At 47.5% G+C, this 16315-nt stretch overlaps 1 protein-coding gene across 1 annotated transcript in view; it reads left to right on the top strand.

Moving 5' to 3' along the window:
* LOC308457999 (complement component C6-like) overlaps nt 1-16315 on the top strand; it is a 31799-nt gene that overhangs the window by 6170 nt on the left and 9314 nt on the right. The window contains exons 5-14 of the mRNA XM_080972448.1: nt 145-286; nt 1300-1438; nt 1859-2059; nt 2783-3023; nt 9211-9336; nt 10463-10629; nt 11413-11638; nt 14477-14648; nt 15329-15440; nt 16169-16301. Of these exons, the coding sequence (XP_080828574.1) occupies nt 145-286; nt 1300-1438; nt 1859-2059; nt 2783-3023; nt 9211-9336; nt 10463-10629; nt 11413-11638; nt 14477-14648; nt 15329-15440; nt 16169-16301 (1659 nt within the window). The remainder of the gene's footprint in view (nt 1-144; nt 287-1299; nt 1439-1858; nt 2060-2782; nt 3024-9210; nt 9337-10462; nt 10630-11412; nt 11639-14476; nt 14649-15328; nt 15441-16168; nt 16302-16315) is intronic.

Genomic DNA, 16315 nt, shown 5'->3' with positions numbered 1-16315 from the left:
TATGGTTATGATCTGTTGAAGTAGTCATTAAATACACTGCTGGGCTGTTCAATTAATCCTAGCTAGCACAACTTGAGTTGTGCCGTGAGGGAGGCTTACTCGTACCTGAAAGTCGTCATGCCTGCTGTTCTTTCTCCGAAACAGGTCGCTGTGTTGCCAGACAACTGAGATGCAATGGAGACAATGACTGTGGAGACAATTCAGATGAAAGGCACTGTGGGAGGATAAAGAACACCTGCCGCTCAACAGTCAAGACCATACCCAGTGTGCAACTCATGGGCCTGGGGTATATTGCTTTCACTTGGGCTTCATAGGGGCAATTTAGGTGAATGTGATGCTACGGGGGGAGCAGTGCTGTGGTGTTTGCCGTTTGTTTGAAAATGTCTGTACAGGGGGAGAGAAAGAGTTAATAGGTAGACCAATAGAAAAGCCAGAGGCGGAGCCTGCCTGTTTATAAAAGGGCTTAGCCCAAGGTTTGGGTTGGTTGGTTTTAGTTGATTGGTTGGTTGGTTGGTTGGGAAAGCAGCTGGCAGACAGTTGGAAACAGAGAGACAGTTAGTGCAGTTGGTTCTTGTGTGAGGGGAGATAGAAGAGTTAGAGACAGGATAAAAATAAGACTAAGAAGGTAAAGAGTAACAACGTTTTGAATGCAGTTAAAGTTCATTTGTGTCTGCAATAAACTACACTCTTCTTTGTTAACTTAAGAACCTGACTGAGACTAAGTGATTTACCGGGGAAGACCTGGTTGGTGGCAACGGATTAGTGGTGTACGGGTCAATAGTCCGTGAGATGACCGGGGGCTCTGTACAAATGCCACAAGTGCTTATACTGTATTGTTTATTGTGAGAGCATTTTGGATGCCGTGATCTTGCACAATTTTGCACCGTGCACCAAAATGTCTATTTTGGCTTGCCACACAAGATTGCGGCCCTGAAAAGACAGCGCAAAATTGCACAAGATCCCAGCAACCAAAATGGCTGCCGTTCTCTTGCGATAAAAAACGGGATGTCTCTGTTTTTCTGGGACACTTGTGGGATATGCTGTATATTTACATAAAAAATTATGAATTAGGGTAATCAAACTTTAAGCAAGGGCCCCACCAGAGCATCCATGAAGGTGAGGCCACCCTGGAGTGCTGAGGTGTTTGTTTTTGTGGTACTTTTTTAGATGACGTGTAACAAATTTGGTGATTTGGTTCAAATTAGGTGCAAGACAGCAACAAAGGCTTTCTATCATTTAAAGGTAATCTAATCTTTATTTGCTTAATCACAATTTTGCTTAATCCACCTGTCGTTCTAGATACCATATTCTGGCAGGAGAGAGCCGAGGAGAAGTCCTGGATTTTTCTTTCTATGGCGGGAGCTGCGTCCTTCTGAAGAGTGAAGACAAAAGGAGCACATTTCGTGTGCCTGCAAACCTTGAGTCTGTCCACTTTCAGGTGGCTTGGCAAGGCCTTCTGTAGGACTAGCAACTAAGGTGGCCAGCGAGCCTTCAATCTCTTCGCCTCTGTGCTATACCAGCACTTGTATATAAAATTGTCCAAAATTCTGTAGACTTCTTGTTGTTGGCATCTGTCTGTCTTGTGAGACAGTAAGCCTCCAGGGGTGAAGTCAAATTCTGTATGAATGGTATAAAATTCTGAACAGTACCAATTCATAATATTGTTTTTCTTTGAAATCCATGTTCATTTTCTTTTCTTTTGTAAACAATGGCGTTTTAAAAGTAACTTATCACATAGTTTATATTTAAAGCAATTTGGCAAAGCAACACATTTATTTCACTTGGCTGTACGCCAGAGGCTTTTATTTCCATTGTTCTTCTCCAACCCAAACATGAATCTGTGGATCTCTCTTGACAGGTGAAGCATCGAGAAGATGACCTGAAAACAAATTATTATACAGATTTAACACCCTTGGTATGTTCTTCTAGCAATATGCAGTATTTCAGGGGACACGGGAAAGATAATTGGGGAATCCCGTATTTATGGGGGTCAACGTCAAACACAGAAACTACGGCATCGAGTTCCTTCCACGAAGCCATCAAAGCATCCCACAAAATGGTGAGAATGTGTAGCCCTTTGTGTAGGCTGCTTCCTGTTTATTCATTGTCTGTCTGTTTGCTTTTTAAATAAAAGGTATACACTGCTCGATTGTTTTAAAAAAAACCTCTCAGTGTGGGTTATGAAAAGAGTAAAACAATAAAATTATTGGTAAAGACAGTTAAAAACAGGTATTTAAAACGGTCAAATAATAATTGAAATCAGTGATAAAATAAACACAGATTTAAACACATGCAAATACTTAACATATCTGCATAGGTTTGCTTAAACAAAAATGCTTTTACCTAAAAGTGTAAAGTTGCCTGCTTTATGTGGCAGGGAGGGACTGCCACATGTAAAAGCTGATTTCTTGCAAGTGTGGAATGACTATTATGTGGCACCTATAACAGTTCCAGTTCTGCAGATCAAAGCAGTCTGGTGAGCATATATGGTGTATGACGATTTCACAGATAAATGGAAGCTCTGTGCTAGACAGCCTTTGCCAACCTGGTGCCCTCCAGAGGTTTTGGACTACAATTCTCATCATCCCCAGACAGCATAGCTGTTGGGAGTTGGGGTCCAGCAAACATCTAGAGGACCACCAATTTCCCACCCTCGACCAAGTTGTTCATTGTATAGGCCAGGGAGGATAAATAGGGTTGTTGTTTTTAAGGCCAGGGCAGAGGGTTGGGGAAGAGACGACATAATAATTCTCATCATGATCAATCTTTTTCCATTTCCAAGAATTCCAACTTCATTAGGGTCCATAAAGTGATTGCTGTGTCGAATTTCACAGTGAAGCAGTCGGGCTTGCACCTCTCTGGAGTGTTTTTACAGGCCCTCAACAGCCTGCCTCTGGAATACAACTATGCCCTTTACAGCCGGATATTTGATGACTTTGGGACTCATTACTACAAATCTGGCTCAATGGGAGGCAAATACGACCTTCTTTACCAGTACAGTGAAGAGCAGACAAAAAATTCAGGTATGCCTATCTACATCGTGAGACAATAATTGGTACTTTTTCAAGGAACAGAGAATGGAATGGGGAAACATGAGTCTGGGAACATTTCTCTACCCTGGGTTTGTGGAGTTTGCTTGGAATCAAGAATAAAAGAATCAGACTTTAAGACTGCTTTAAGCTGGAAGTGAGATAGCAACTCTGCTTCCAGACTAGTTGTCAGGGAACTGCCATCGGAAGGAAGGGAAGTGAAAGGGCTCACACAGGTTGGGAGAGACTCAGCAGCTGAAGAGGGAACCAGTAGGGGGAGAGGAGCTGAGCTGAGGGAAAGGGAGCTGGAGGGATGGCTCAGAGACACTTCCAGCGAAAACAGTGGGGAGGTTTCAGGACCTCCTGTAGGGACACCCACTCCTCGCCGGAAACTGTCACGCAGAGAGTCCAGAAGACGTGTTTCCGTTAAGGAGCTTTTATGTTGGAAGCGATTCCGAAAGCAACCACTGTCGGAATCTGCCAGCGACTGACGGAGCCATGTTTAAGGGGCTCCGTTACAGACAGAGGTTTGCAAACTTGACCAAACTCTGAGGGACTAGGATTTTACACACAAGCAGCTCATCGTCCCATCACAGCATTCCGACAGTCTTCGTGAGCAGCTTGTGCAGGAGAAGGCATCATGAGCAACCCAGCCGGAACCGGAGAAGCAGGAGCTGGAGCGGGTCCAAGCCTGGAAGAAAGGTACCGGGTGTTGGAGGTCCAGCTAGCGCTGCAGAAGGCGAGGCTTGAGGAGAGGAGGGCTCAGGATGCAGACAAAAAGGGGAAAGACACCCAGCGCGTCAGAAAGGTACCAGGATTGGTGCAGAAGTTTGGGGGGGAGCCCAAAGACTATCATGGCTTTCGGACAGAGATGCAATATGCCCTCAATCTGCAGTTTGATGAATTCCCTGACGAGGAATCACGAGTGGCTTTCGTGATTGGGCATCTTGAAAAGGGGGCGAGAGACTGGGTTAGAGCCCTGATGGCAGCGAATAGTGACGTCCTAAAGGACACGATGAAGTTCTTTCGCGCCATGGATCTGATGTTTTCCAGCGATATTGAACAGGGAGTGGTCCGCAGACAGTTAATGGCTTGCAAACAGGGGAGCCGATCTGTCCGTGAGTACTGGACTGAGTTCACCATGTTGATCCATAAATTGGGGTGGGATCTATCGGCGGAACCCATTCAAATGCTCTTTGAAGAAGGGCTTTCTTCGGCTGTGAAAGACGAACTTTCCCGGGCGCCCAGGGCGGAGTCTATGGACCAGCTGACCAAATCAGCGCTGACCATAGGAGCGCGCCAGGAGGCGAGAGCATTGGAGAGGCGGGAAGGGAAGGGGGAACGTTGGAAGGAGTTCCGCATTCCAGACATTCCAGAGCCAACTTTCCCGCCGGCAGAGCCGATGGAAATCGGAACAGCGCGCGCGCGCGCAGTTTCAAAGCCCAGTGAGGGGGGAAAGAAAGAGGGAAAAGGCGCCCGGAAATGCTATCTCTGCCAACAGCCAGGTCACTTTGCCAGAGTCTGCCCCCAGAGGAAGGAATGGCAAGGGATGGTAGGAGCTGTGGAGGGAAGAGAGGAAGAAATACCGAAGCAAGTAAAAGCCAACGCCTGGCTGCCACCGTCGGGGCACAGCAGCCAGGCCAAAGAGCAGTGAAAGTGCCCACGCCAGAACCTCCTAAACCCGCCCTAGTGATAGAAGTGGCGCTAGAGCTGCCAAACGGACACCCTCTAAAGATAAAGGCGCTGTTGGACTCAGGCAGCTCCTGCAATTTCATGAGCAAAGAGTTTGCAGCTGAACACCAGATACAGACGATCCCTTTAAGCAACCCCCTGCAGGTGACCACGATCGATGGCAGGGAGCTGTTGGGAGGAGAAGTCAGCTTGCAGACCGTCCCAATGATAATGAAGGTGGCAAGGCACACCGAACTGATAGCGTTTAATGTGGCCACCTTGGGAGGAGCTCCCATTATATTGGGGATGAGCTGGCTAGCGTTACATGATCCGCTGGTGGGCTGGCATCAGAGAGTGGTTTCTTTTGGTTCAGCACATTGCTTAGAACACTGCAAAGAGGGAAAGGGTTTGGCAGGGGCCCAAGCCACCCTAGCAGGGACTGAAGTAACGGAGAACGTGAAGGTACCACGACAATACGCAGATCTCCGCGACGTCTTCAGCGAAAGGGAAGCTGACCAACTACCCCCGCATAGACCCTTTGACTGTCAAATCAATTTACTCCCTGGGGCACAGCTCCCTGTAGGCAAGCTGCACGCCATGTCAGACAGAGAGATGCAGGAGCTAAGAGAGTTCATTGACAAGAACCTGAAGAGAGGGTTCATCAGAGAGTCCAGGGCGGTGGGGGGCAGCCCAGTGTTTTTTGTGGATAAAAAAAACACGAACAAGCCGAGGCTTGTGTGTGACTTCAGGGCCTTAAATGCAGTGTCAGAACCAGTGGCTTTCCCTATGCCCAGGATTGACGACATTTTGACAAGGGTCAGGAAGGGAAAGATTTTTACTAAACTGGACCTAAGGGGGGCGTACAACCTGATACGAATAAGGAAGGGGGATGAATGGAAAACCACCATGTTCACCCCTTTGGGGGCATTTGAATATTTAGTTATGCCCTTCGGCCTACAAGGAGGCTCCGCGTGCTTTCAATCGTTTATGAACCATGTCCTGGGGCCTTTGCTTTACAAGAATTGTGTGGCCTTCTTAGACGACGTGTTGGTGTATTCTGAGAATGAGGAGCAGCATGTGAGAGACGTCAGAGAAGTGTTGAGCAGGCTGCAAGCCAACCAGCTGTGGGTGAAACTGGAGAAGTGTCAGTTTCATACCAAGGAGGTGGAATTCCTGGGGTATCGCCTGTCAGACAAGGGATTGGCCATGGATCCCGGCAAGGTCCAGGCGGTGCTGGAATGGAAAACACCCAAAACAAGGAAGGATGTGCAGAGGTTCCTAGGATTTGGGAACTTCTATCGTAAGTTCATCCGAAACTTTGCCCACCTGACGGCGCCCATTACGGACTGTCTCAGCAGTAAGAAGAAGTTCGTTTGGACTGAGGAGGCGGAGCGAGCATTTGAGGAACTAAAAAGGGCCTTCGCCTCGGAACAACAACTCCTGCATGTGGATTTACAAAAACCGATGAGAGTGGAAACTGACGCATCAGACAGAGCTATTGGGGCGGTGCTTCTGCAGCCAGGGAAGGAGGAGTCAGAGTGGAGACCGTGTGCCTTTTTTTCGCGAAAGCTGAACAAATCCGAGAGGAACTACACGGTGTATGACCGAGAACTACTAGCCATTCATGAGGCGTTCCGGAGATGGAGGCACCTGCTAATTGGCGCACAACATAAGGTGCAAGTGTGCACTGACCACAAGAACCTAGAGTATTGGAGGACGGCACGAGTGCTCAACCAACGGCAAGTGAGATGGGCCCAGGAGTTCTCCAAATTTAACTTTGAGATTTGTTACGTGCCAGGCCCAGAGAACATTAGGGCGGACGCTCTCTCACGCAAACCTGAATATTTGGAGGGGGAGGGAGCACCCGAAGAGAGACATGTCATTCCAGAGGACCGCTGGGTGTGTGGGGCGGCATTGGTGGGACAAAGAGAACTGGTAGAGGAAACAGAGAATGATGAATACGCCCAGAATAAGCTCAGAGGTCTTAGGGGTGAGGGAGAGGAACCAGGGGGTTTTGAGGAAAGAAATGGAGCTTTGTATTACAAAGGGGCACTGTATATCCCTGAAGGAGACTTAAGGGGGAGGGTACTCAAGCAGTTGCACGACAGCCCCACGGCGGGGCATTTTGGACAACACAAAACCATGTGGTTGGTCACCAGGGAATTTTGGTGGCCTAAGGTGAGGGAAGATGTACGGGAGTATGTAAGAGGGTGTGAGCAATGCCAGCGAGCCAAAGGGGAGAGGCGGGCACCGGCGGGGCTATTAGAACCCTTACCAACCCCAGAACGACCTTGGGAGGCAGTGTCGATAGATTTTATGACTGATCTGCCGAAGTCCAAGGGGAAAACAGCCATCATGGTGGTGGTAGACCTACTAACAAAGATGTGCCACTTTGTAGCCTGCTCGCATGCAGTCACGGCGGAAGAGACAGCGAAGTTATTTGTAGAACACATTTTTAGGTTGCACGGGATGCCATTGAGGGTGGTCTCAGACCGAGGAAAACAATTTACTTCCAGGTTCTGGAGGAAGCTCATGAGCTTACTGCAGGTGGAGGTCAACTTTTCGACTGCCCGGCACCCTGAAACCAACGGGCAGGCGGAAAGAGCAAACGGGGTCCTCCAGCAATACCTGAGGTGTTATGTCAATGACAGAGAGAATGACTGGGTAGAAAAGTTGGCGCTGGCGGAATTTGCCTACAACAATGCCGAGAATGTGTCCACAGGGATGAGCCCCTTCTTGGCTAATTATGGGTGTCATCCCAGGGCTTTCCCAGGGGGAGAAGGGGAGAGATGGGGTGTCCCGGCAGCCGAGCATTTTGTAGAAGAAATGGAAGCAATCCATCGTCAGCTCCAACTCAACTTAGAAAGGGCGAAGGAAGAATACAAGAGGCAGGCAGACAAGAACCGAAGGGAAGGTGAAACCATAAGGGTGGGAGATAGGGTGTGGCTGTCAACCCAAGGGTTGCCGTTCAAAGGAGGTTGTAAGAAATTAAGACCCAGGAGATTGGGTCCCTTTGAGGTCATTCAACAGGTCAACCCAGTGGCTTTCAGGCTCCGGTTACCCAACCACATGAAACTGCACCCAGTATTTCACAGGTCGTTACTGTCACCGTATGAGGGGGGACGAGAAGGGATGGCCACTCGGGGACCGGTCATAGAAGAAAGAGAATGCAGCAGCCATGTGGCAGAAATCCTCGACGCCAGATGGAAGGGGGATCAGGTGGAGTATTTGGTAGCGTGGGAAGGAGAACCGGAGTCAGAAAACACTTGGGTAATGGCAGAAGATATCAATGACGAGGTATTGATAGAAACGTTCCATCAAAGGTTCCCAAGGAAACCTCAGCCTGTGGAGAGGTTCCGGAGGGAATACTTTGGGACCACCGATGAGGAGGAGGAGTTGGAAGGATTCTCGGAATCGGAAGGGGAAGGGGAGATGGACTCTGAGGAGGAGGAGTACTTCGAGACCAGGAACCGCAACAGGTGGAGAGAAGTGTTCGGGACATCGGAAGATGAAGGAAGTTCATTCCGGGGTTTTGCCTCCTCACCGCCCGTAGAGGAGGGGGCGAGAGGGGATGAAGGGGGCCCTGGAGGGGAGGTGGATGTCAGGGAACTGCCATCGGAAGGAAGGGAAGTGAAAGGGCTCACACAGGTTGGGAGAGACTCAGCAGCTGAAGAGGGAACCAGTAGGGGGAGAGGAGCTGAGCTGAGGGAAAGGGAGCTGGAGGGATGGCTCAGAGACACTTCCAGCGAAAACAGTGGGGAGGTTTCAGGACCTCCTGTAGGGACACCCACTCCTCGCCGGAAACTGTCACGCAGAGAGTCCAGAAGACGTGTTTCCGTTAAGGAGCTTTTATGTTGGAAGCGATTCCGAAAGCAACCACTGTCGGAATCTGCCAGCGACTGACGGAGCCATGTTTAAGGGGCTCCGTTACAGACAGAGGTTTGCAAACTTGACCAAACTCTGAGGGACTAGGATTTTACACACAAGCAGCTCATCGTCCCATCACACTAGTGAAATCCAAATAACATTTTGTAGGAAGTGGTGAGTCCTGTTTGCCCCAGCCTCAAACATGGGGTGAAATGGGATGGGGTGATTTTCAACGTGTATTGGAAAAGGGTAAAATACTGCTTCCATGTGGGAGGGGGAGAGAAAAATGGATATAAAGGAAATGCTTTTTTTGGCAAGAAATGGGTTAAAGTGATAGAGCTGTTTCTTCCAAACCCTCTTAGCTTTAGCAGGGAATCTAAATTAGAACAACGGGAAAGCTAAATTTCCTGCACAGCCATGAGATACTGGATCTTCCTCTTGAAAAAGGGAAAGAAAGAAAAACGTGACATTCTCATAGTGGAAGAATATTTCAAACGTGCCTTGTGGTTTGAGTGTGAGCTGCTGGCCGCAGCCTGACAACCACCACTTTCAAGGATCAGATGCCATTGTGCTTGATATCGTGGATGCTCAGTTCTCCTTTGTGAAATGTCATTTGCTATTTTTGCTGTTGAATGGTGTCTAGGCTTAACCCAGGAACAAATGGAACGCTGTGTGCGAACAGAAACGACAAGAACCTATATTTTCTTCATTAAGAAAACAGATATTCATTACGATTGCGTCAGGAGTAAAATGACCGAGAGCTATGAAGGTAGCTATCCTACCCTAAAGGTAAAGGGACCCCTGACCATTAGATCCAGTCGTGGCCGACTCTGGGGTTGCGGTGCTCATCTCACTTTACTGGCCGAGGGAGCCGGCGTACAGCTTCCGGGTCATGTGGCCAGCATGACTAAGCCACTTCTGGCAAACCAGAGCAGCACACGGAAATGCCGTTTACCTTCCCGCCGGAGCACTTTGACGTGCTTTCAAACTGCTAGGTTGGCAGGAGCAGGGACCAAGCAATGGGAGCTCACCCCATCACGGGGGTTCGAACCGCCGAACTTCTGATCAGCAAGTCCTAGGCTCTGTGGTTTAACCCACAGCGCCACCCGCATCTAGAGCTCCCCATATTCTGCATTCAAGATTCCCAAGACACTAGTCCAACGGTAGTCAATGTGGTGCCCTCTAGGAGCTGTTGAAATTCAACCTTGGGCAGCATGACCAAATGGTCACAATTGTTGGGAAGTGTAGTCCGAAAGACACCACAATGGTTACCACTGGCCAAGTCTGACCAGTATCTAAACTTTTGCAGGCTGCCTCCCACACTTGGTTCTATAATATCGCCCCCAGTGCCCCTTTACCCTATGAAAAGCATTATTCAGAATAGTGGTTTGCATGACCCACTAAGGAAGAAAGTAATACAATAAAATTCAAAACACTAACAATTAACATCAAAGTTTCTGGATGAAAACGTAATCTAAGTTCGAGTTCTGGATCCAGTGGGAGATAGGACATTTACTAGCCATTGGAACAAGTTGCTCAGATGAGACAGAAAGGGAGGGAGGGAGGGTGGAATAGGTATTGGTCCCCCTCCAATGGTTTGCGGAGTCAGCTGATCACTTTTTGGCTGTCGGGTCAGCTGACATCACTCAAGTCAGTACTGTAGCTGAGAGGCCACTCTTCCATTATGGATCCTCCTCTAACTGACTGGTTCAAAGCCCAGACCAAGAAGGGTATAGGAAGTAAGGCACCTTTAGTTGGCACCCCCAGTTGGCAGCTGTAACTTGTAGTTCATGACCCTCCCTCATCACCTTACACTCTCTCTCTCTCTCTCTCTCTCTCTCTCTCTCTCTGTGTGTGTGTGTGTGTTGCATTTGCTGATTTCATATCCATCTTAGGTTCCATGCTGAAGTCATCTGAACGGTCTATTTCCTTGGTCAAGGGTGGAAGGGCACAGTATGCTGCAGCGCTAGGCTGGGAGAAAAAAGGGTCTTTCCCGGGACAAACTATCTTTACCGACTGGATGGAATCAACCAAGGAAAACCCAGTGGTGGTTGACTTTGAGGTAAGAGATTGAAATATACTCAGAGTCGCAAAGTGATTTCATGCTCTTTATTCAGCTCATAGTGGTGAGGAGGAATGAATGAATGTCCCCTCACAGTATCTGCTTTATATACATTATTTACACAATGGGCTGCACATGATTGGCTAATTCCGGAATTCTACTGTAAGCCAATCAGGTTGTGGATTCACTTCTATCTGGAGCAGGATTGGGTGGTTCCTGCCAACCAATCATACTGCTGCATTGCTCTAGGACCAATCAGACTGCTGCATTCTGAATCCTATTGTTCTAGGACCAATCAGATTGCTGCATTTTGGATCCTATTGTTCTAGGACCAATCAGACTGCTGCAGTTTGGATCCTATTCAACTCAGTACATAACAGAGATAGAAAGCAAAATAAAGAGTAGATACAAGGAAAACGGGTCTTACTGTGATGGTAAGATACTCACCTCTCCTAGACGGAAAAGAAGAAGTGAGGATTATTATTTTTTCCATTTGCATATGTGCTGATTTATGTAAAATTGTTCCTTGTCTGTGCAAGTCCTGATTCTTCCCATTTCATTTAATCTATGTTGGGGCATCTGGCTGGTCTTCTCTGAACAGGCAATAGGACTAGACACCTCTTCCAGTGACATGATTCTGTAATTCAACTGCCCTTGTACAGAAAAAGCAGAAAACACAAGAGAAACATTTGTTTTTTCTTGGTTGTATAGAGAAGGGCCAAACAAGACCTAGGGGATTTCACCATGACAACATTTGAGAAACTCTGTGTAATTCCTTCTTAGGTGACCCCCATTTTGGATTTGGTGAAGAACTTCCCATGTGCTGTGACCAAACGCAGGAATCTCAGGAAGGCTTTTTCAGAATATATGGAGAAATACGATCCATGCCGATGTGCCCCATGCCCCAACAATGGTCACCCTGTTTTATCTGGGACCGAATGCCTGTGTATCTGCAAAGCTGGAACTTACGGTGATAACTGTGAGATACGAGCCCCAGACTACCAGTCAGGTATTCACCATGCATATGGTATCTTGTACCATTTGAGCCTTGGCTACCCATCTGCTACATTTTGTACTAAGTGAAGTAATCACGGGGTCTTCAAAGGCAGCTCCAGGTACAACGCACTGCAGCAGTCTCACCTGGAATGTTGGTGCTAGTGCTAAATGGTTGAGACACAAGCTGGTGAAAGTAAGAGTGAACATATCAGAATGGTTGGCCAGCAGCATTTTTTGCTGCCCCATGTAGCTGCAGGACACAGCCTCTGGGGTGTTTCCTGGAGTCCTGTGAAAAGTGCTATCTTGGGGGCAGGGGGACTGTGACGTTAACATATGAGAGTGCTGGAGGTGAAATAGTTAAACAGGTTACCCAATCAGAACCCAGGGGGTGGAGTCAGAGGGACTATAAAACCCCCTCTGGGAGGGGTGAAGGGAGGAGTTCGTTGGGAGTTGGGTGGTTGGTTGGAGTGGGAGTGAATTGGGATAGAGTTTGTGGGTAGGCTGAGTTAGTGTAGTGAAATAAGCTGAGTTAGGAATAGTTAGGGGCTAGGAAGACAAGTAAATATCTGAGAGGTGGTTTAGTGAGTGAGAGCAGGTAGTGGAAGTTATAGGTCTGGATAGGCACCCCATGATTGTAATTGACCGAAATCGTTTATGAAATCACACACTTGTCAAACTGCAATAAATAAACAAAAGTTTATGTTCCAATTTAACCCTGACTGGACTTAGTATTGTACCAGGTAGGGCCTGGGTGGTGGCACTGAGAAATAAAGTGGTGGCACAGGGATCAAAAGATGGTGAAACGTCTGGGGACCCTGTGTGATCGCCACAGGGACAACAGCTGTACACAGTGAAAGAGGTTGCCATCTAAAACCCAGTGTTGCAAGGGACCCCCTTCCCCACAAAGCATGACTTTGCAGATAGCCATAGAAAATATTGATGCCCAAGGAGCTTCTTGAGTGGAATCTAGACACATATAAAAAACATAAAAATGCTTTTTTAAAAAAATGTTTTGATAAATATATTGAATTTGCCATAGCTCACCATCGCCATCTAGTGTCACATTTGTACAATGCTCTTTACAACACTATTAAAATGTTTTATTTGCAGCTTTATAGCTGAGTCCTTGGTGTGTCTGCATAGTCTGTCATATCTGACCTGCTAATGGGGCCATGGAGTAGAAAAGAAGAGCGACAATGGAAAGGCTGAGAATTATTATTTTGATAGGTTTTCTGCTCCTGATTACACTTGGCTCAAGGCAAACATGTTGTCTGTCACTCTATAGATCTCAGCTTTGAAGTGCTTGCTTTGTTTTTAGAGTTGCTTTATCAATCATTGTTCTAATGGGACCGTGATCTTTTAAAAAATCTGTTTTCGTGCGCCATGTCGCCTTGAGAACACTTGTTGTCGGATGACTAATATACAGATTGGTTGAATGAATGAATCATGGAATGGGCTGTGGAACTGTTTTTGATGGTTTCAGAAAGGGGCAAGACAACATTATTACAAAAGGTGTGTTGAGAGAGAGAGAGAGAGAGAGAGAGAGAAAACTCAGTTGCTGCATTCAGACATAGGAAGCTGCCTTATGCTAAGCCAGACCTAACTCAGCAATGTCTACAATGTGTGGCAACAGTTCTCCAGAGTTTCAGAAAAGAGGTTTCTCCTGCTTGGAGATGCCTGGGACTGAAGTGGGGATAATTTGCGTGCAAAGCATTTACTCCACCGATCCGCAACCTTTCCTCCAAGGATCTCAAGGGGATGGTACATGCTTCATCCCTCTCCTCGTTTAATCCCCACAACAACCCTGTGTGGTAGGTTAGGTTGAGAGGCAGTGACCTTGGGGGATTTGAACCTGGTCTCCCAGGTCCTCCTAACCACACTGCCACACTGGCTTTCCAGAACAATAAGCCAGACTGCTTATCATGGCTTACTGGGAATGAGCGCTGTGCTTCTGCAATTTGTCCAGTTTCTAAGGCTTTCCTCCTCCCCTGGCATGAGCAGGGCAAACCATCCAAGAAGCCTTGGTGTCCCATTGCATCTGAACCAGAGATCAGGATTTGTTCCTCCCTTGGAAGTCACAACCAGCAAGTCATCTTTTGAAGTTGGCTAGTGTTAGTGGCCTGTTTGTTGTTGTTGTTGTTGTTGTTGTTGTTGTTTAGTCATTTAGTTGTGTCCGACTCTTCGTGACCCCATGGACCAGAGCACGCCAGGCATTCCTGTCTTCAACTGCCTCCCGCAGTTTGGTCAAACTCATGCTGGTAGCTTCGAGAACACTATCCAACCATCTCGTCCTCTGTCGGCCCCTTCTCCTTGTGCCCTCCATCTTTCCCAACATCAGGGTCTTTTCCAGGGAGTCTTCTCTTCTCATGAGGTGGCCAAAGTATTGGAGCCTCAGCTTCACGATCTGTCCTTCCAGTGAGCACTCGGCTGATTTCCTTAAGAATGGGTCGGTTTGATCTTGCAGTCCATGGGACTTTAAGATGCTGTCTAGGTTTGCTTTTCTCCCTCAAGAAGCAGGCGTCTTTTAAGTTCATGGCTGCTGTCACCATCTGCAGTGATCATGGAGCCCAAGAAAGTAAAATCTTTCACTGCCTCCATTTCTTCCCCTTCTATTTGCCAGGAGGTGATGGCCTGTTAGGGTTTGCTTATTCTGCTCACACCAGGGGAGAAGTGAAGCTGGGGTGATCGGGCAATGTGAGAGTACACTTCTGTCTGTTCACACTAAACCATAAAGCAGGAAATTGGTTTTATTAAATATGGATGCAGCCACTGAGTTTGGTAACAGGTTTTCTGTTGATACCAGTGGTCTTTAGATGAGCTCACATCTGCACCTTGTTGTGTTGAATGCTAGTTGCAGTAGATGGTTTCTGGAGCTGCTGGTCTGCATGGAGTTCATGTGATGCATCTTTCAAGAGGAGGAGAACTCGGTTGTGCAACAATCCCCCGCCCACAAGTGGAGGAAAACCTTGTGAAGGTGATGGAGAAGGAGAGGAAGACTGCTATATTTCACTGTTTGAAGACAAGTAAGAATCACATCATCCATGCAGTGCCACCAGTGGACAGAGTCCTTTGCTCAAACTCAAGCTACACATCATACGGTACCCTAAAGTTTGCCCCATCCCCTGATCCTGCAGTGCTGAGTGATAAAGATAAGTGAGTGCACCAGAGGGAGTGAATGTGCACTGGATAAAAACAAAGAAGTCCCCTTTCAAAGTCACTGTGTGGTTGCAACCCAAATAGTGCTGGCACTAGCATTTTGGAGCCCTCCCTGAATCTGGAGGAGGTGGGTGGTACATAGGAATGCAGGAAGTTGTCTTATACCAAGTCAAGCCACTGGTCTATCTAGCCCTCCAGATTTTGGGGCTGCAACACTTATCAACTCCAGTATGGCAATGGATGATGGGAGTTGTAGTCCAAAATATCTGGTTGGGGAAGGCACTGACTAGAGGTGGCTCTCCAAGGTTTCAGACAAGGATCTTTCCCAACTGTACCTAGAGATGCTGGGAGCTGGACCTAGGATCTTCTCCATGGACACCCCCACTCGGTTAACACCACCTGGTGTGTACACAAACAGAAACGAATCTGACACTAATGAAGCCATGCTGATGTGGAGGGGGGTGACAGCTTTACTGCACTCTAAGGCTGTAATGTCTTCTCTATTACTCTTGTTTGTTTAATAAGCTCCTAACTCATGCATTTTCAGAGGGGCTCCTTGCATAAATGACGATGAAGCCGTAAGAGAAGTAGATATGTATCAACCTGAACAAGACTTGGGATGCCTGACTCCAGTACCTCCAGAAAATGGATTCATCAGGGTGAGGAACATTTCACAAACTGCAACAGAAAGGGGGTTTTTTTTGGGGGGAGGGGGTGTCTCAAACCATCCGGCAGAAGGCTTTGGCTCAGGGCACTAATCCTGGAACAGTCTCGTGAGAATCGCCTTTTTGAAATAGTTTTGTGAGCATGTACAGGTTAAAATGTGCCAGAACTAGTTAGACGTTCACCAAAACCGAAGATGGAGAGACCATTCAGTAGCAACAATTTTAAAAGACCTGGATTAAGAATGTAAGAACATGCTGGATCAGGCCAATGGCCCACCTAGTTCAGCATCTTGTTCCCACCTTGCCCCCTCACCCCAGATACCTGTTGGAAACCCACTAATAGGACCCAAGCACAAAAGCACTCTTTCCCCACCCAACCTGTGGTTTCCAGCAACCAGTATTCATAAGCCTTGCTGTCTCCAGTCATGGAAGCAGAGCATAGCAATCATTGATAGCCTTAACCTCCATGAATTTGGCCAATACACTTTTGAAACCATTCAGGTTTGTGGCCATCATTGCCTCTTGTGGTAGTGTGTAGAGGTGTGTGTGACAACCCAGCTTTGCTCCTAATCTTCTCATTGCTGCTTAGGAAGGACCTGCATGTTATACTTAATTGTGTGTTATGACCTCTCTCCCCCAACACTAGACCTCGGGGTCATCTAGTTTTTGTCATTTAGCCAGTGAATCACCCACTTCATGACTTGTTCTTACCCTGATTGCAGAATGAGAAAACGCACTATTCCGTTGGAGAAGAAGCAGAAGTCGTCTGCCTGAGTGGCTATAACCTTATTGGGTACCAGTTCCTCAGGTGCCTGCCGGACAAAACATGGAATCAACACACGGTCGAGTGCCAATGTAAGAATCAGCAG

Source organism: Podarcis pityusensis (genome assembly GCF_964106645.2).
Source record: "Podarcis pityusensis genome assembly, chromosome: 11".
In the NCBI taxonomy this organism is placed as follows: Eukaryota; Metazoa; Chordata; class Lepidosauria; order Squamata; family Lacertidae; genus Podarcis; species Podarcis pityusensis.
Note: the sequence above shows the minus strand (reverse complement) of the source record. Positions and strands in the feature narration are given on the sequence as shown.